Here is a 20,155-nt window from a genome sequence, read left to right as displayed (position 1 = left end):
CTTATCAAGGCTCCAGAATCCTTAGCCATAGGTATTTGTTTCTGTTCAGTCTCACACATAGGCATTCAACAAACACGTATTGAACATGAACTCTGAACCAGCCATTGTGCCCTCCAAAGAGTAAATTTAAGGGCAAGCAGCCTTTTTCAAAGCTTTTTTCTTTATATTTGGCGTATTACATTTCCATTATGGGAAATAGGGTGCAAAATGCCCCAGGGAAAAATGTGAATGGGGAATACTGGCTAGACTTGCTTGAGAGTAATTAATTCCCTCATTTAGGTTAATTTTTGGCTAAGCACCATTTAAATCCTGGGGGCCACCATCCTCATAAGTTTTACTAAAGTGAATGTCTTATATTCTACCCAATAACTGTAAAAATGTAGCCTGACAGTTCAGTTATGAGGATCAACAAAAGGTTCATTTTCTTCATCCCTTCAACTCTTTCAACTTTTTCCCTAAGTAGGAAAACCCCATGGAAAGAAGATAGTTTTTGAAATCAAACACGTTTGGGTTTAGATACAACATATTATGCTTACTTGTGTGATCCTAGGCAATTTACTTCAATTGTCTGAGCCTCTGTTTTCTTACCTGTAAACATGGGTTAATAAAAATTATCTTACATTCATTTAAAGCATACTCTTGAACACCTCTGATGTACTGGGCACTGTTCTAGTTCTTCGGATGGGAGAATGGACAAATGAACATAGACTTCCTCCTCATGTGTCCACTGGGTGCATATAATGCTTATAAATAGGATCTGACTGTCAAAAATGGTATAATGGTATAATTAGCATTCCTTAGTAGCTTTCAACTCCTTGGTGTTTTCTAGTTAACTCCTAGGTAAGTATTGGGTTGGCCAAAAAGTTCGTTTGGGTTTTTGGTAACAGCTTATGCAAAAACCCGAATTAACTTTTTAGCCAACCCAATAGAACTGCCATTTTCACAAACTTTCATAGCAGTTCTCACTTACTCATGCTTACTATAAGCCAGGCAAGGTTCTAAGTGCTTTACGTATCTATCCACACTCATTTAACCCTATGAGGCAGGTTGTTATTTTCCTTTTACAAGGATAAGAACAGCAATGCTTAGAAAGGAAATTAAAGAATTTACCAAGACCATGAGCTGGTAAATAGCAGAGCTGGGATCTGAATTCACATAGTTTGGCTTCAGAGACAAGGTCTTAACCACAACACCTTGGAGTAATAAAATTAGAACCATTCTAAATAAGTCCCCAAATTTTCACTTCATGTATTAAAACTGCCCATTCCAAACTGTATGTTAGCTAGGTTTAGTATGCCCTCTGGTGGAAAACCAAAGAAGGAGAGACAAGGAACTTGAAGTGCAACAGGAAGAGACAGGAACTAGTCCACTGACATTCTAGGCTCTAGAAAAGTTTGCAAGCTCATGAAAATGGCTGGAAAATCTACCAGGAAGAAGACATAAGAATACTGAGCAAGACTAAATAGTCAACACGATGTAGCTGTCTCACACACTGGCTACACACAGCAGAGTCTCTACAGGGGCAACTGTGTAAAGGAATCTTGTAAAATCTCAAAGAATGAATATCAGAATTACAGTTTTTACTAGAAATCATTTTAATTAAAAAAAGTATTTGTCAGAACGTCAAAAAAACATGATCATGTAGCTATTGTACACTGCCTTCTCAGGAAAGCATTGTGAGCAGGCAATGTGGTATTCCCCTCTGTAGTGCTAGAATTTTCAGGATTCATGAATTCCTAGGATGTGCCTTCTTAAGGCCCTAAGGGCTGATTCAGTGCTCCCAAGCAAAAGCTGGTGTAAAATAAAACATTGTTTCTTTGCTTCTCAGACTATACACTCAAGTGGTTAAAGGCAATAAGTCTTAAATGTAAGCTGGTTGGTGGACCTTGAAGACTGCACAGCATTTTGTATGAAGTCACCAACACTGATACTTTTCCTGTGCTGAGGCAGCTGAGGAGGGGAGGGAAGTACTGGCCCCTCTTATGCTTCTCTTCACTCTTCCTCTCAGTCCCAGCAAGATAAGCACCTTTGTTCCATGGAGGCCAGGAACCCCTCAGGAAGACTCTTACTCCTGGTAAGAAACAGTCACTCTCAATTAGGCTCTTTGGCTGAGGATTGTCCTCTCCGCTCCTTATTTGGGTCTCTCAGGAAGATGGCAGTGACATTAGAGATTGCTGTACATCCATCTTCTGAGAATCCAGGACTTTATGTACATGTTAATTTATCTAGAGAGAAAGAACATGACCTATTTTACCCTGGGACTAGAAAATTGACCCTTCAGTTGGCTGATGGACTGGCATTACTGTATCTACTCTTTTATCTTCCTACAATCCATCTTCCACTCATTTTAGTGCTTCTAGTGCATCCTCTGGAATGAGAAAACTCATCCTTAAAAGTATAAAGTATTTTTTAGAATTTTTACTTTAAATTAAAAAAATACTTTAAAAAATATAGTACTAGTCCTTAAAAATAACTACGTAACTGTGTTCTGAAGTTCAGTCAACAATATACATGTTGTTTTGGGTTGTCACAATCTCTAATATCACTTCAGAGTTTCCTTTCCTGCCACCCTATTCTGAAGGCTTTAAAAAATAATTTTCTACGGACTCTTCCTAGCTCTTGGCATGAAATAGAAATGTTTTTTTCTGTCATGTAAAGAAAATAGGTGATGAGCATTACTTTTCTTCACAGTAGTAAAGGAACTTCGGAGGACATCAGTGTTTCCATGCTGAATTCACACAGTCATTTGCTTGTGTACCTCTCTCTCAGCACTTATTACTTTTTCAGAAACCATATAAGCTCCTTCACCAATCCATCTCTGAATCAATCACAGGACATAGTAGAAATTTTGCACATTTGAAAAAGGGAAAGAGGAGGGAACAAGAAAAGAGGTCATTCTTATCACCATCATGATTATTTTCAATATTTCCTTTGTTCTGAGCCTCTTGTTAGAAGTCATTTTTCCTTTCATTCTATTATCATATTTTGTTTACTTCATATTTATTTCATTTTGCTTTCTAGTATGGTTAATTTAGTATTTCTTTTTCTCTTTCTCTCTACCCCCTAGACTTTTTCAACTGGATTTCTTATCTGAGCCATAGAATACAGAAAATTATTTGAGTGATTATTTTCTTAATTTCTTCAAGGAAGGCTCTTAACTGGTACCATTCTAGATGCCTAAAAGAAATGTTAATGTAATAGATGCCTTAGGTCATTAAAGTTCAGTTCTTTCCTGCAGCCCTGGCTGGGAAAGGCTATGCATTTGCATTTGACATCACCCACAGTACTACACTGTACTCCATTACAGTAAGTGGTTTTTTTAATAAACAAATAAATGAATGATTGTAAACTTCTAAGTGTGAGTCATTTGAAGTTTCATTCAGTTCATGCTTTAACAAAATTATTTTCTAGTAAGGTTACTTTCTTTGCTCATCTGCTGAGGATGAAAAACCTTTTAAATTCTCAAGAGTTAACATAGGTAATGGAAAATTTAACATGAGATTTTTCTAACCTTATCAAAAAGATAGAATTATTTAGGAAGGGGCCTATTTAGACTATCATAAACATCCAGATATTTCTAAGCATTCATATTTTGGCCATAATAAAAAAATTACAACACATATATTTGTTTACTATGTATCAGATATTGCATTAACACTTTACCTATATTTTCTCACTTAATTGTTATGTTAATAATATCAAGTAAGTGTTATTACCTTCTCTTTATAAATATGAAAACTGAAGCTCATAGAGGTTAAAAACTTGCTCAAGGGCTTCCCTGGTGGCGCAGTGGTTGAGAGTCCGCCTGTCGATGCGGGGAGCACGGGTTCGTGCCCCGGTCCGGGAAGATCCCACATGCCGCGGAGCGGCTGGGCCCGTGAGCCATGGCTGCTGAGCCTGCGCGTCCGGAACCTGTGGTCCGCAGCAGGAGAGGCCACAACAATGAGAGGCCCGCGTACCGCAAAAAACAAAACAAAACAAAACAAAACTTACTCAATGTTAAATAGTAAGTAAAAGGGTTAGGATTCCAAACCAGAAATGTCTGACGTTACAAAATGTCTGCTCTTTCTATTTTGGGACACTAGTATCCCACGGATGATTTAGACAAATAAAAATTCAGGTTTATCTAATATATGACTGTGTGCCTGCTTCTGTTAATGGGTTGAGTTATCTTTTGAATATTGGCAACATAGAAAGAATTACATTAATGAAATGCAGTGGATGTTTAACCATCAGTGCTTAAAAAAAGAAAGGGGATAGTTTCCTTCCCCTTCCCTTTCATCCTAATGACCCACCACTTCTTTTCACTAACTTTGTCTATTTTATAATCCTTTTGAAACCAAATGATAAAGTGTAGCTGGACATTCTCATCTATGTCCAATATATAAAATGATATTGGACCCAAAACTAAGCCCTCATAACCAAAACAAAAAAGGCATTAGCAAAACAGTATTTTACACACCTCAAATTATAGGTCCTCTATGGCCCTCAAAGCTCAGGAAGAAAGGAAAGCCTTATTCCTGAGGAAAGGGAGTAGAGAAGAATTTGTAAAGGGTCACAGCTGTTTCCGCCACTAACGTGGAGGCAAAGTCCAAGTTCAGTTGCACCCATTGACTCCCAGAGATGTCAGCCTGAACCCACACAGTCAGTTCTTTCATTCATTTCTTCCATAATTATTTAGTAAGCATTTTCTGGGTGATGGGGAGACAGGACCTGGCCTGCGCTGGTAAGAGCAGTTCCCTGTTAGTTTGGGAGTGAGGAGGGGCAGGGGTCAGATAAGGAGCAAGTTGCTGCAAAACCATGAGTGTTGGGGGCTCGGAGAAAAAGCATCCAAGTCTATTTAGATGACCTTTAATCCTTCATTTTCTAGCAAATACCCTCTTCTCTCTATACCTAGAATAAACTCATTTTTAGGAAGTATGGTAGATCTTGGTACTAGGGTACCAGATTGTGACATGTTTAGGTTATGAGGCCAGAAAATGTTCTTCTGTTATTGTTTGTTGTGTGATCTTAGACCAACGTTGTCCAATAGAGACATAATGTCAGCTGCATATGTAATTTAGCATTTTCTAGTTGCCACACTAAAAATAATGAAAAGAAACAGGTAAAATTAATTTTTGTAGTATCTTATTTAACTAAATATCCAATATATCATTATTTCAATGCATAGTCAATATAAAAATTATACATGAGATTTTGCTTCTCTTCATTCTAAGTCTTCAATAGCTGGGGTGTATTTTACATTTACAGCACATCTCTGTTTGGATTTGAATGAGCCACATTCAAGTGTTTGGCAGCCTCATGTTGCTACTGCATTGGACCGTGCAGATCTCAACTTTGAATATAAACATGGATAAAAATGTTGAAGATAAGCAAGGCTTCTGTTCTTAATACCTGAGACCAAAATGTAAATAGTTTATATTTACCTATCTTAGCTAAACACTATGTTGTGGGCTTTGTGTTATAATCTGACAGTACAAATTGAATAGAAAAGCAGTAATATTGTTTCATCCTTTTTTATATTAAATTTCAGATGAATGAACAAATTCAAAAGTATGGTGTTGTAAGAGCACCATCTTGTGGCATTGTGCTGTTTATATTGTTGAAACAGAACTTGGGGAAAGGGAACAATGCCAAGCAATCCGGATAAGATTATGATTTTAAGAGATTAAATTTCTTAAATTTTAAGTAATAGTAGAGGAACGACCATTGTCCTCTCTCATCGGCAATCTTTCAGGCAGACCCTCGAGTTGTATGAACTGGGCTTAACAAACTTCCCAGCTAGACAGAGGACATGGAAATGCTAAACTCTGGGAGTCAGATAACACTCCAGCATGAACCTTGGTAAAGGCAAGCAAGGCTTTAGTTCTAATATGTGAATACAGTATTTACTCCAGTGAAATATGACAAGGAGAATGCTCACAAAAGACCAATGCATATGAACACATTGAGATTTTAGCAGAAACCCTAGAATATAATCATCATCATAAGCGATAACAGATCTACTATGGAGCTGCCAAACCTGAACTTTCTTCATTAAAGTCCTCAATGAAGTAGCCTTTGCCACTAAATGGTCACTTCAACGAATCAGAAATACCAGTTGGTCCCAGCACCGCGTTAGGGGGCCAGGAGTGACTCTGAGAAGTCAGACTGCTCACTGGCTTGACCAGAGAAGCCATGTAAAGGAAGTCATGTTGGAGACTAGCTCCCAGCAGAGACCACGTGTGACCAGGTTCAGCTCAAGTGCCCTTCTGAATGTAGGCATGTGTTCTTGTCACAACTTGAACCACCTAAGGAATCTTTTGACATAAAATTTATTTAGATTCAATCCATAAAACATATAGGGTGTCCCTGGATGCCAGAATACAAACAAAGAAGTTTTAGGAAGCTTTAAGCCAGTACTATGATTTTCTGTAAAAAAAAAAAAAAAGAATCATTAAAAAAAATACCATATGTATCACAGTCACCATGAAAATAGTAACATCTATAAGTTACTCATTATATTCCTTCTGTAGCAGACTTAAAATAGTCCATTTTGGTGATCATACTAGTCCCAAACCTATTTTGGTCTGGGAGTATGTATTCTTTATTCAGGGACATTCTACACAGATGCAAGATGGCTTAGGCTCCTGTACTTAACATTAGTGTTGATTCCAGGCCGATAAATTATACATCTCAGAGTCCTGGGGAAGACTTGACCTTCTTAATATTAATTAGTGTAGCTAACTGAAGGGTGTGAGGAAAGACTTCTGTTCATCTTTCTCTTGTCCAAGGCTCCTAGAAAGGCGTGCCCACTTTGTATGAGTTGTCTATTATTGCATAAGGAATCTTCCTCAAACTTTGGGGCTAAAAACAAAAAAACAGTTATGATCTGGGGTGGGCGCAGGAATTTGGGAGCAGCTTAGTTGGGTGACTCAGTTTGTACTCAAGATGTTGACAGGGACTGAAGTCTGAAGGCTGGACTGGAGCTGGAGGACCTGCATTCAAGAAGACTCACAGACTTGGCAATTGGGAGGAAGCCATTTGGCACTTTACAGAGACCTCAGTTCCCCACAGTGTGGGCCTTTCTATAAGTTGCTCACAATTGACTTTGCCCCAGTGGGTGATGAGAGAGAGAAAGGGAGGTAGGAATCACCATGTCTTTTATAACCTAGTCTTAGAAGTGACACGCCATCACTTCTATTGTATTCTATTAGTCATGTAGACCAAACCTGAGACAGTGTAGAAGGAGATTACACACAGTTGTAAATACCAAGAGGTTGGCAAGACTGGGGGATATTTTAAAGGCTATTCTATTCAACATTTTGCTGGAGGTCTAAGACAGTATAATATGGCAAGAAAAAGAAATAAAAGGCATATAGACTGTAATGGAAGAAATAAAACTGCCTTTACTTTCAGAAGACACAGATCATCTACATAGAAAATCCGATAACTAATTGAGTTTAGCAAGGTTGTAAGCTACAAGTTCAATCAATTACATTTCAATATATTAACAATAAATAATCAAAAATTGAAATTAAAGACACCATTTACAATAGCATTAAAACATAAAACATTTAGGAATAAATCTGACATAAGTTGTGCAAGACATGACGCTTAAAAGACAAAACATCGCTAAGAGAAATTTTAAAAAATGTAAATAAATGGAATAACTACTGCGTACACAGGTTGGAAAACTCATTGTTGAGATGACAAGTCTCTCCTCCTAATCTAATCCAATAGATTAATAGGTTCATTGCAATCTCAATCAAAATCCCATTATGTATAGTTGTAGAAATTGTCAATTATAAAATTTATGTAGAAATGCAAAGGACCTACGATAAACAACTTAGAAAATATTTTTTTGTGAAATAAAAGAAAAAAGGACTGTCACTACTTCATTTTAAGACTTATAAAGCTAGTTATCAAGGCAGTATGGTTTTGGAGTTCAAGAGACAAATAGGTCAATTAAACAGAATAGAGTCCTGAAATAGTCCCCCATGTTTATGTAAAACTGATTTTTGACCAAGATGAAAAGTCGTTTCAGTAAAGAAAGGATATGTCAACAAATGATGCTGGAACAAGCAGACACTCATTTCAGTCGATACCTCCCACTATGTTCCAAATGTAAACTGCAAGTGGATCATAGACCTAAATGTTAAACTTAAAACTATAAAGCTTCTAGAAGAAAACATAGAAGATATATATGCTCTTAGGTTAGGCAAATTTCTGAGATGTAACACCAAAAGCATGCTGTATTAAAGACAAATAATTGATAATTTATACTTGATCAAAAATAAACTCTTCCAAAGACACTAGGAAAATGAAAGACAGGACACACCCTGATAAAGCACTTGTACTCAGAGTATATACTCACATATCAATAACACACACACACACAAATCATTTGATAGACACTTGCCCAAGGAAAATGTATGATGGCAAATAACAATGCCAAACATCATTAGTCATTAGGGAGATGTAAATTAAAACCATGACATACTGCTACATATATATTAAAATGGCTAAAATTAAAGACAGACTATACCAAGTGCTGATGACCACATGAAATAAATGGGATGCTCCTACACTGCTGGTGAGAATGTAAAATGGTACAGCCACTTTGGAAACATTTTGGTATTTTCTTAAAAAGTTAAACATACACTGACCATATAATCCAAAAATTCCACTACTAGATATTTACCAAGAGAAATGAAAGAACACCACTTGCAAAGACTCATATACAAATGATTACAGCACCTTCACTTCTAATAGCAAAAAACTGGGCAAAAAATTCAATGTCCAACTACCAGGGTGAACACACATATGAACAAACTGGAATATCCAATAGTATATTGCTTATTAAGAAATAGGGATGAACTACTGGTACACACAAGATGGCTGAATCTCAAAGTAATGTTCTTTGAAAGTAGTCAAATAACACATAATTATTTCATTTATACCAAATTCTAGGAAAGGCAAACTAATCTACAGTGACAGATCAGTGATTGCCTGGGGACTAACAGGAGGGATTATGAATAAGCAGGAAAAGCCCGGTGGATGATGGTAATATTCATTACCTTCGTTCTAGCGATGATGGCTTCATGCACGCATGTCAAAACATCAAATTATACACTTTAATATTTTTGTCTGTCAATTATATTATACAACAAAGCTTAAGCAAACCTGTGTTAATTTTATTGGAGGTTCTACTCCATTAGACAAGACACACCCACAAACCCATTTGAGATAAATCCTCTACCTTAGGTTTCTGCTGAGATCAAGGGCAAAGCCCTTAAGCTTCTGTGAGGACCTACTGACTGAGAGAACCTCTGTGGCCCACCTTTAAGTCTATGCCTTTGGTAGATCTGAATTAAAACTCTTTTAATTCCTCCATATCCGTAATTGAAACCAAAATATATTCAACTTTAGAATTAAGGAATAAAAAAAAAAAAGTCCTTATCCTGGGCTCTTATTAGCACAAATACTCTGATTGCAGTCAAAGACATTTTATTCTACATACTATTTTTAATCTTTCTAGTATAGTTTTATATATTTCTTTTGTGGCTGTTTAAGCCATACAGTTTAACTGGCTTAGCGATGAATGAACTAATACACCAGTATTCCTCAGAGTGTTTTATGGTCTTCCTGTATTGAACCATCCTGAGATGCTTATTTCAAGACCCAACTACACAACTACTAGGATACTGGGTGGGGAGAAAACTGGAATAGAGCCTGGAACAGAGCCTGATAGTCTCACAAGGTCCTCAGATAAGGAGACAAAGACCCACTCAATGCCTTCACACATACCAGGCAGTGTCCTACAGCTTCTTACTTCAGCTGTTTCTAGGTTTAAAATGTTTAAATAAAAGATTCACATTATTTATTAAGTTTGTAACACTTTTATTCATAACAGGAAAAAAAATATTTACATGTATATACAAAAGAGACATTTATTTTCTTACTCTGGCACATAAAAAAATACAGAAATATTTACATATGTACAAAATATTAAAACATACAAACCTTACGAACAATGAAAAAGCAAGATTTCACAAAAGAATCTTTTTTGGGAAATACACACACTGAAAAAGAGGTTCAAGAAAGCTGACAAAACATTTAAATTAACAGACACCAGAAGCTGATATTTCAATAGGTATTATTAATTTGGTAAAGCAAATAAAATGTCTCAAATGCTAATGGATGGTAAAGAAGATTTACATTTAAGATTGTCCAGGTAAAATTACATGGTCCTCCTTTACCATAAAATTGAGACAATTTTATTTTACCTTTGAATCACAATCATCGGAAAAAGTTTTTCTTAAAATATTTAAATTTTCTGATTTATATTGAGAATTTTGAATTTTTTCACATTAAATTATAAAATATTTTAAGAGTTTGTGTATCCTCTCTTCTCACTGGGGGAAAAAAATCCCATGTACTACACTGATTTCAACATAAAATTGAACATCACAGTACATTTTTTATTTTTTTAAGTTAAAACCTAACATTTTCTAACTAACCTTCAAGATCACTTACAACTGATTTATTAAGAGATCACAGTCGTCGTAAATTCTTCTTGCTTTTCTTAGTACCAGGCAAAGGACCCATTTTATAACTGGCTTTTAGGGGCTTGCCATTTGAACAGTCCTCAGTGGTATGATAATTACACAGGCACCTTGTGCAATAATCAAATCCACAGCCTTCTCGTTTACAGGTTGCCCGTTGTAAATAACAATCGTATTTTGCAGGTGAATTACAGCGAATACAGGCTTTGAGGCTTTCATTCTTTTTCAAAGTTCTGGCAACCTAGAAAGAAGAAAATCCATAAACAAATTTTAGTAAGGACTGAATGTAACTTAGTTAGTCAAAACAAGGGCACCTCTGTGCCTTCCCCAATACATGTATAAAGCGCTAATGTCACAACTCCCACCTTTAAGGAGCTTACTGTTCAACGGCTAAGAAACCATTGTCAATTGACCCAGTGGCTATTTCCTAATGCTACAAACATACACTTATTCATAAATGCTACTCACACAACAATGCAGAACTTAAATGTCACCTTTTCTGTGAAATCTTCCTGGAGTCACTCAGGGGTTGGTTGCTCTTTCACCTCTAGTTCTCCTTTTTTAAAAACACCTATCACATGGCATTTATCTTTATATTGCTATGAAGGTTACCATGTTTCCATATCTATGCGGTGCCTGATAAAATTGACTTTGTGCTTAGCTCTCTTCCTCAGTTATTAAAGGCAGTAATTGTGAAACGTAGTATTTAACAGTTTTATAAAAAAACTTCAAAATCAAGGTTTTTCCTTATTCTCTTAGTGTTTCCAAATTAGATCTCAACAATATTGAATTGTCATAAACAATGCCAAAAGATATTATTTTCGGCATAGAAAGACATCTCTGTGTACTTCCCTAATCTGATTAGTTGAGTTATAAATGGTTTTCTTATAATAAATCCTTTTAACAACAAATGTCCCATATGTTTCTAATTTATTAATAAACAAAAAATTACCTCAGAGAATTCACTGTGTCGACTGTAAGTAGAACCTTTCTGATCACCTGGATCAGGTAACTTGGTTCGAGCGTCTTTTTTGGGGAGAGTCTGGGTGGCTGACTTTTGCACGGATACTAATGGGGTTCTGAATAAAACATATTCTCTGGTTGAAGCATGTGGTGAAAACTTTATGTTCTTTTCCTAATTAAAAAAAAAAAAGGTTTTAATAGGATTAAAAAAAATTCTCCTATATTCTCAACAATCAGGAATTTTTATTATGTTTGTACATGTTGTACATGTAAAAGGGGCAAATGAGAATATAAAGGATTTATTCCTGCATCCAAATTACCTGCATGTGCTTAAACACAGCCACCCACAACTATTCACACATTTAAGGCCTACCAACTAAGCTGTTGAGCGAAACTGCAAATCAGAAATTGTGAGAAAGCGCTTTACACCCTTAGTATGTAGCATTTAATACATGGTTTATAAAGCACTACCACCAGAACAAAAGGTCATTCTCCCCATCCACCAGTAGATGGCAACAGTCACTGTTTAAGGGTCCCCTCAGTGCTATGAATGGATCCAAAACAATCTTTTGGAATAGAAAAGTTTCTGTTAACACCAGCTTATACATAAAGAAACTGAACTTGGAGAATTTAGCAATGCTTGTCTAAAGCTACACAGCTAGTAAGCAGCAGCACCAAAATTTGGACCTAAGTCTGCCAACTCCTAGGCCTGAAATTTTAATCATGTGTCGATCTTTATTCTCAGAAGCATCTCCAAAGTTACTAAGTATTTCGTAAAGTAAATGAATTCCTTTCCTGCATTAAGAATCTTCAATATGTAGATAATTACTGTTTATTTGTTAACAGCTAAACTACAAATGGCAACCAAGATTAGCTATATGGTCAACTCTCACTGAGATCTGAGTAGTTTTCCCTTTATCTTCGGACATTTCCTTTCATGGAGAACCCAAGAAATAAACGACTGGGGTGGGATCCCATCCCCTTTATCTTTGAATTATTTTAATGAGTTACGAATGTAAAGGATTTCCAGATCATCTGTTATCCTTGCTATTTCCCCCTCCAATTTCAAAGGTAAAGAGCACTAGCTGTCATATTTTAAAATTAAAACAACTGCAAAAGACTTACGGTAATTCTTTGTATTGCTTTATTGTACAATTGCAATGCCCCCTTATCATCTTCTAGGATCTTCTTCCAAGTTGTGCTCACTTTAGACACACTGGAAAAGTAAATGATTATAAAGGAAACAATTAAAGCACCACAAAGAGCTAAGATGACTATATGACAGAAACATTAACAGTGTAAAAAAGAAATTTCTATTAGCAGTGCTTCTCAAACCCGGCTATACATTAGAATTGCTTGAGGCATGCACTTAAGATTTAAGGATGGCCCATGTCTAGTCACTTGCGTTTAACTGATCTAAAATGGGGGCCAGGGAGCTGTATTTTTTTAAAAGCTCTCCATCAAGTAATTCTAAGTGGATCCAGGCTAAAGAACCACTACACTTCGTACTTCATTTTCTCACAATATCCACAAATATCAAATAAGAAGCCCCACTATATATATGGCACCATCTTGGTTATTTATTAACATTAGACAAATTTCAAAGAACTTGAGGACACACCGCTATTAGTAGAAATTAATTTAAAAAATCCATTTTGCTAACAAAAATGTTGTGAGGTTGATTATTCCTCAAGAAGCTAGCCAATAATAAAAATCAGTCCTTACTTATGTCTGTTTTGTTTCACCTATCTTTCATGGAGCAGTGTAAAGTAACACAAAGAGTACCTCTAAAAAATTTTTCAAAAAGCCAAAAATGAACCCAGTTGAGCTGGAAGCAATCTAATCCAATAGTCTGGATAATCATCTTAATTCTCAGTTACCTCATCCTAACAGGTTTTCTTTGGTGGAATGCGAAAGGGTGGTCAGTATAAGGTTTCTAAGAAATAGTAATAATCAGACCCATTTGTGGGTTTCTGTATTTTCATCACTCTCACATTTGAAAATGGCCTAAAAAGAACAGAAATTATTTCACTTTCAAGTGTGACAAAAATCATAATGCCTATTGGACCTGTACACCAGACCTAGGCTCTTGTTTTACAGTTAAGACTAAAACATGGTGCTTACGTATGAACAATTTCAGAACCAAAAGGAACAAAGATCCCAATCTCACAGAAATAGTTTTCTAATAGCATAAATATGAAATTTGAAATAACTGGATTAAATGCATACTTTGAAAATTATTTCTTTCCTCCTAGTGACACATAAGTAATAAAATACCAGCAACCAGACAAAAGTCATCACTTCAATTAAAAACAGTGCAAGACTACCCTACTATGTCTTTGCATGAGCTGGTGGTACTGAGCCATCTAACAAAAATGTTCATGGATTATATTAATGACCACAAAGCAACAATACTTACTTGATTAAGTCCATATCACTGAGCTGTGTCAAAATATTTGCTAAGAGATGTCTGAGTCCCCTTCGAAAGAGTTCACTGAGAATATCTACACAGTCTAGGCCCATTTTCCTGCCAATTATATTCTGTAGTCTAAAATTTCCACTGGATATAAATTCCTTCAGCTTCTCCCAATCTATTTTAGGATTTCGTTTACAATTTTTTTTTAATGTTGAACAAACCACTTTTTCAAAATGAAGAGCCGGCAGCAAGTTTTTGTTGGGATATTGGTCTGGGCTTTGTGTCCGTAGCAGGCAAGATTGTGGACTGTCACTGAAATTTTCCACCAGGGGAAGGCTACTGTCTTCACGTTCACTGAGGCCACTTTGCTGGGAAAATGAAGAGTAGCCACTGTCTTCATAAGGTCCACTGGTCTCTAGTTCTTCTATGTCATTTGAACTATTAAGTGTTTGCTCTACATGTAGATTTTCCTTATTATGCAAGGGCTTGCTCTCAGTTTCAAGTTCTACAATCCTGGGGCTCACAATCGGTGACCCAATATCTGATAACCTTTCATAGTCTTTAATGAAGTCTTTATAAGAACCTTCCAAATTCGCAGTAGTGTAGGAACCTTGTCTTCTACTGTCATCAGGCTTTACCGGTTTAATTCCAGAATGAACATGGTTATAGTTAAAATCACACTTCATTTTGACAGAGACAGTGGAACTTTCTTCTTTACAACCTACAAAAAGAACATAACATATTTACTTCCTAATGGCAAAATTTCCACATATCCCTACTTCTAAATTTGGGATATAGAGACTTAATTACTTTGCATTCTCTCAGCACTGTGTACTGCCTATGTAGCTGTGAAATTATCCAAGTTTAATATGAGAAAACATTACTTATAAAAGTATATACATCTTATTCTTGAGGGGGTACCTTCAGTACAGACTGCTTTTAAATCTGTCTGACTCTACCATCTGACTTTCAGAGTCATATCTGAGTAGAAAGTAGTGACAAAAGGGACTATTTAATAAATATCTGTGCTTATGGAACAAGTAAGGAAATGTGATGCCCCATGAGTGGGGTATGAGATAAGAAATATCCTTATAGAAATCAAATACTTCTAGAGAAATATGGTCAAGACAATGGAGGAGGGGAATGCCAAAATAGTTTTGATAAAAAGTAGCAAAAAAATTTGTATATTTAAATGTTAGTTTAGCAATTATTATACGCCTTACAATAATGAATCAAGAAATCTATAGGTAGCTTGGAGAAAGGACTGAAAAGGCAAGAAATTTAATCATTTGAAGGTGAACCATACTACTGAGTTTTGGGGCCAGATAATTTTGCTGGGGACTGTCCTGTGCACTATAGGATGTTTAGCAACTTTTAGCCATTTGATGCCATTAGCAGCCGCTATTACCCAGTCAGGACAATAAAAAATGTCTCCAGTAACCACTTATTGGAGTGTGGGGAAGCCAGCAGAGGCCAAATTTCCCCCATTCCTTAGGTGAGAACCACTGCTTTAAAGGATGATTAGGATTTCTGTCAGGTAGTAGAGACTGGGAAGGGATGGGTTCAAGAAAATTGCTTAGCATTTCTGAAGGCAGAGTATATGGATGGTATGTGCTTCTAATGTACTCCCCCATCTACTATACCCCCTGCAAACCAAGCACAGTTAGGTAAAAATTTACCCTATAAGTAAATGTAGGTACACAGGTACAGCATCTGTTCATATTAATTTTACTGTTTTTACTTAGAACCTCTAAGTACTAAAGGACACCTTGATAGCAAGTAACCTTGTAGGTAGAGACTCTCTTTTAATTAAGTTTAAACTAAGAGTTCAGGGGCATAAAAGTAAAAAAACCCCCAATTAACCCTACCTCTAGAACAAATTATTCTGAGTGGTTCTCTTCTACTCAGAAGAGTAAAAAATTCCAAGAGATTTTTATTTTTGCCTCAAGTAAAGAATTAAGTATGATTTACACAAGACTACATTTTATCTGACAGGATAAAAAAGAAGCCACCAACAAAGACACACCTTTTACTTTGTTTAGTTGCCTAAAGGGAAGAGGCCTGAAACTGTATTTCAGAAACTAAAAATTCTTTTCAAAAGCATTCTTCCTCTGCTATCTTTAGAACTTAGTTACTGGGAGACTATCCTATAGAACCCCTTTCATTCAACATTGTTCTTTAGATATGGACAGTTCTTTAAATTTAAAGCTAATAATGATTCAACTATCTTACTAAGTGTTTAGAAGTTAATTTCCAGTGTGTTTCCAAACACTTGATTCTCACAACCTTTTGAGGTAGAATGGAGAGGCATTATTATTTACAGTTAAGAACACTGAAGCTTATCTAAGTAACTTGCCTAAGATTTGACAGGTAGTTAAGAGGGACAGATTATTCTTCTTCACTGTAAATTCACTGTTCCTTCCACTATCTCACCTGGGAAGTAAGATGAAGAGCATTAAAAAAAGCATAAAAGTATAGACTTATGGACTTTGGGTTATAATTTAATACTACATTATTTACGCTGTTGCTCAAATTTTTCCAGCTTTTGCCATTCTAAGTTCATGTTCATTTGACATTCCTTACTTTTTGGCATTAAACAAGATGCTCCAGGATCATCTTGTATTTTTCCTGTTCCAGCCAGAAAATCTGTTATTTCTCCAAGGAACTTTGGTTCCTTTCATTGGTTCCAAAATCTGGATGCTGGTTGTAGATTTAGAGTGTGAAGTTTATACTGCAAAATAAACTGAATACCATCTTTTATTTAAAAAAGGAAGCTGAAAGACTGTAAAAAGCTAATTCCATGTCTTTTAACTAGTTCAGTGCTTCCCCATGACCAAGCCAAATGCCCCTAAACAATATGGGAAATATAATTGATCTGATATTATCCTGGAAGGAAAAAAAAGTATCACACGGTTCTGTGACCTCTTGACTCAGATAGATGAGGGGTAAGTCTAGTTCTGCCACTTCATTCATTTATGCAATGCCTCTTTAGTGACAGGGTGTGGAGTAGAAAAGAAACTAGTCATGCAAGATCTTTTGGAGGTGAAATCCTAACATCTGAAAGCCTTGTGAAAAACCCAACAGAGGTGGACACTGGAAGGACAAGTGTTGAGCTTTCAAGGAGGAGGAAGGCCTGCAGGGCTGTGACTTAGTGAGCTAGGGGAAGAACTGATTGAAAATGAAAGCTGGAGAGGTACAGAATGCTCTATAGGATTTTTAGGGTAGACTGGCTTTTATTTAGTGTGTAAAAAAGAGCCTTTGAGGGGTTCTAAGTAGAGACATTTGGTTTACGTTAAAAAAAAAAAAAAGATTGGCAACTGTGGAAAATGGATTGTAGGAAGATTCAAGTGAAAGCAGGGAGGCTAGTTGGAGGTGCCTATCACAGGGGTTCAGAGAGTTGGGTACCTGAGACTAGGATGGCCGCAGCGGAAACAAAGATTACCGGATAGGTGTGAGATCTTTTTAGACGGGTAAAGTCAACAGAGGTTGGGGGTGTACTGTATTAGATGTGGATGATGAAGAAAAGGGGAGTAAAGAATACCCTGAGTTTTAAATCTTGAGCATCTCAGGTACAAAAAACAAACAACAAAACACTTCCTCATTTATAAAATGCAGGTAAGAAAACCAACCAAACTGGATTAAATGTATGGAAGGGTCCCTGTCACTTACAGTTTAATAAATAGAACTTATTTTCACCATATTAGTTTTGTAAGCCAAATCCCTTCATATTCTTCATACTGTAAATCATGAACATTTTAAAAGTAGCAAAATGCATTCTACACAAATCTATGCATTTCAGATTATTATATACTTTCCCTAGGAATCATATCCGACTTCAAATGAATATCCTTGCTCAGCCTTTTGACTAGTTTTGTGACCTAGCACACTGAATTAGTCTTTCAGTTTCTTGAAAATGTAAATACTGTCTACAAAGAGTTGATAACATTCTTAAAACCTCTTAGTTACCCACTCAACAATCCAATCACGAGAAAGTGGTATGATAGTTAACCGTACAAAGTTTGACCTTCCATTTGACCTTCCAATGTAGATGTGACACGTCATATTACAATAGTTAAAAAGATTACAGTGCTTGGAATCAGAAATCTTTACTGCTATCCCAATGCTAAATAATCAAGTTCTACAATCTCCAATACCTATAAGATAACCAGCATGGGCCCAACACTAATCAGGCATGGCTATTCCTTCAAAATTTAAGAGCCCCAAGGCCTGCCGCCATCAACTGCAAATCAGCCATAACCCCTGAGAGAAAATTTTAGAAAAGCCTACTTTCAGAAGTAATGGAATGCAATCGATTTTTAATTTCATTTCCTCAAATTTGTAAATATGGAAAAAAAAATCCAGGGACCAGTAAATATTCTCGTGAGGGGCAAGGTAGTAAAGACAAGTGGAATGAAGCAACCAAAGAGATCCCTTCTTAGAGCCACCAAGCTTCAGAATTTCAGAGGGGCTCAAGATTCAGGGTTTTCTAGAAACAGACTTAACCTGTTCAAATATTTTTTAAGTTTTCCACATTCCTTTTCTAAAGAAAGGGGCACTTTTCAGTGATGACCAAATATACAATATCAAGTTGCTAATTTCTAAAATTCTTGGTCAGTTCTGAGGTGAAATGAATGCATCTGGATCTCTTTTGGAAGACAGCAACAAAGAGGAGAAAGAAGTCAGCGTTTGTGTGCCTTCCATTCCACCCAAGAGTTGGAATAAAAGACTGGTTCCTCAGGAGCGCGGGGAAAAAAGATAACTGATTCTTCACTTCTCAAATCTGCTTCCCAAATGCTTCAAGACCGTCTCAATTTGGACAAATTCAGGGTTCTGTATTAAAAAGTGCCTTTCTTCCTCCCTCCTTCTGACTCCAGGCCTTGAGACTGAGTCACTGGGTAAAGGGAAAAAAGGAGAAACTGAACATTTTTGGTTGGACGTCCCAGCAGAGCCTGGCCCGATGAGGGGGGCCCTGCATTTGGCGGGATTGGGAGGGGACCCTGGAAATCCCGAGGGGTCGGCGGGGTGGCCCTCAGGGCGCGGGCCGGCGGAGGAGGCGGGAGATAACAGCGAGCACGATCTCCCGCGCCCGCCAGGAAGGCTGAGGTGACGAAAACCGGGGGGAACTGACTTCCGACCCGGGGGTGAGGGGCATACGGGGAAACGGGGCATAGAAGCGGGGGTCAGGCTCCTGGTCGGACGCTGCGGGCCACCGGCTCGCGGGCCCTGTCAGAGCCGCAGCCCCGGGGTGGGGGAGGGGAAGGAGGGGCGTCTGGCGCCCGGGCCGGCGGGGTGGAGGTCCGTGGCCCTGCGCGAGGAGAGAGGGCCACCGGGGAGGCAGCGACCCGCACCTCCTCGGGAGCCGGCGCCCAGCTACGCGTGCATGGCGGGACCCGGGCCCGCCGTCCCGCCTCTGCACCTCTGCTTCCCCTCCCCGGACCTCTGCCTTCTCCCTCCCGGTCCCGGGACCCCCCGCCGCCGCCGCCGCCGCCGCTGCTGGCCGCCCGAGGCCCAGCGACGGGCCCCACGGCCGGATTCGGGCGCGCGTCGGGTCCGGGGCGCTGTCCCCCGTCTTCCGCCCCAACCATTGGGCTCCCCTCCTGGAAGGCGCACCCCGCTCGCACTCTCTCCTCTCACTCACCGTCCGAGGGGCGAGGGCGCCCGGCGGCTGTCAGAACGCCGTAGCTGCAGCGGCAGGAACCGGAGGGCGGCCGTGGGGAGCAGCTGCAGGGGCACCGGCTCATGCCACAGCAAGTGGGGTCCGCCTCAGGTGAGGGAGCTGCGCCCGCGGCAGAGAAACGGGTCACCCGCTTCTCAGAGCTCTAGCTTCTAAAAGGCGCCAGCTGGTACTTTTAAAATCTTTGAATTTGGTGCCCAAATCCGCACGGCCCAATGGGGCGCGCCGCTCGCACGCGCGCTCCAATGGGAAGGCGGCGGGAGGGGGTGTCCTCACCCATGCCCAATTGGAGGCTGCTGAGGCGGGGCCGAGCCGCCAGACCCAACCTCCTTCTTCCCCGGCGGCTCCGCGCGTCCGGAAAGATGCTGAGGCCGGGGGCGGGACCTCGGAGCGCAGGGAGGCCTCTACCGGGCCGCACGTGGAGGGAGCCTACCACGCATGCGCGCTCCCGCCACGCTTCCCTTTGCTGTCTGGAGAACGGGCCTCCTGCGGGTCCTAATTTCATCCTGAAGGCAGCTTCGGCTTCTGTCTGAAGATCTCCGATGGGTAGAAAGG

General features: G+C 38.6%; 1 protein-coding gene across 3 annotated transcripts; it reads right to left on the bottom strand.

Annotated features, from left to right (window-relative positions):
• Nucleotides 1-10,065: 10,065 nt before the first annotated feature.
• FBXO5 (F-box protein 5) lies at nt 10,066-19,882 on the bottom strand. 3 transcript variants are annotated; one of them, XM_060114349.1, is made up of 6 exons: nt 19,565-19,641; nt 16,510-16,669; nt 13,930-14,647; nt 12,636-12,726; nt 11,500-11,682; nt 10,066-10,788 (listed from the first exon to the last, which is right to left on the bottom strand). In XM_060114349.1, exons 2-6 carry the CDS (start codon nt 16,517-16,519, stop codon nt 10,537-10,539), a joined length of 1,254 nt encoding a protein of 417 aa, XP_059970332.1. In that variant the 5' UTR covers nt 16,520-16,669; nt 19,565-19,641; the 3' UTR covers nt 10,066-10,536. The 3 variants fall into 3 exon arrangements, with proteins under 3 accessions (XP_059970332.1, XP_059970331.1, XP_059970333.1); XM_060114348.1 differs by lacking the exon at nt 16,510-16,669 and having other exon boundaries at nt 19,565-19,881; XM_060114350.1 differs by lacking the exons at nt 11,500-11,682; nt 16,510-16,669 and having other exon boundaries at nt 19,565-19,882.
• Between the last annotated feature and the right edge of the window lie 273 nt (nt 19,883-20,155).

Source organism: Mesoplodon densirostris, chromosome 12, assembly GCF_025265405.1.
Source record: "Mesoplodon densirostris isolate mMesDen1 chromosome 12, mMesDen1 primary haplotype, whole genome shotgun sequence".
Classification (NCBI taxonomy): domain Eukaryota; kingdom Metazoa; phylum Chordata; class Mammalia; order Artiodactyla; family Ziphiidae; genus Mesoplodon; species Mesoplodon densirostris.
This window is presented reverse-complemented; position numbering and strand designations above follow the sequence as displayed.

Coding starts and splice junctions, on each gene's coding strand:
- FBXO5 (XM_060114348.1), bottom strand. CDS start 19,667: ATGAGCCGGTGCCCCTGCAGCTGCTCCCCACGGCCGCCCTCCGGTTCC. Junction 12,727..13,929: donor AGTGATATGGACTTAATCAA/GTAAGTATTGTT, acceptor TTACTTTTCCAG/TGTGTCTAAAGTGAGCACAA. Junction 11,683..12,635: donor AAGCAATACAAAGAATTACC/GTAAGTCTTTTG, acceptor TTTTTTAATTAG/GAAAAGAACATAAAGTTTTC.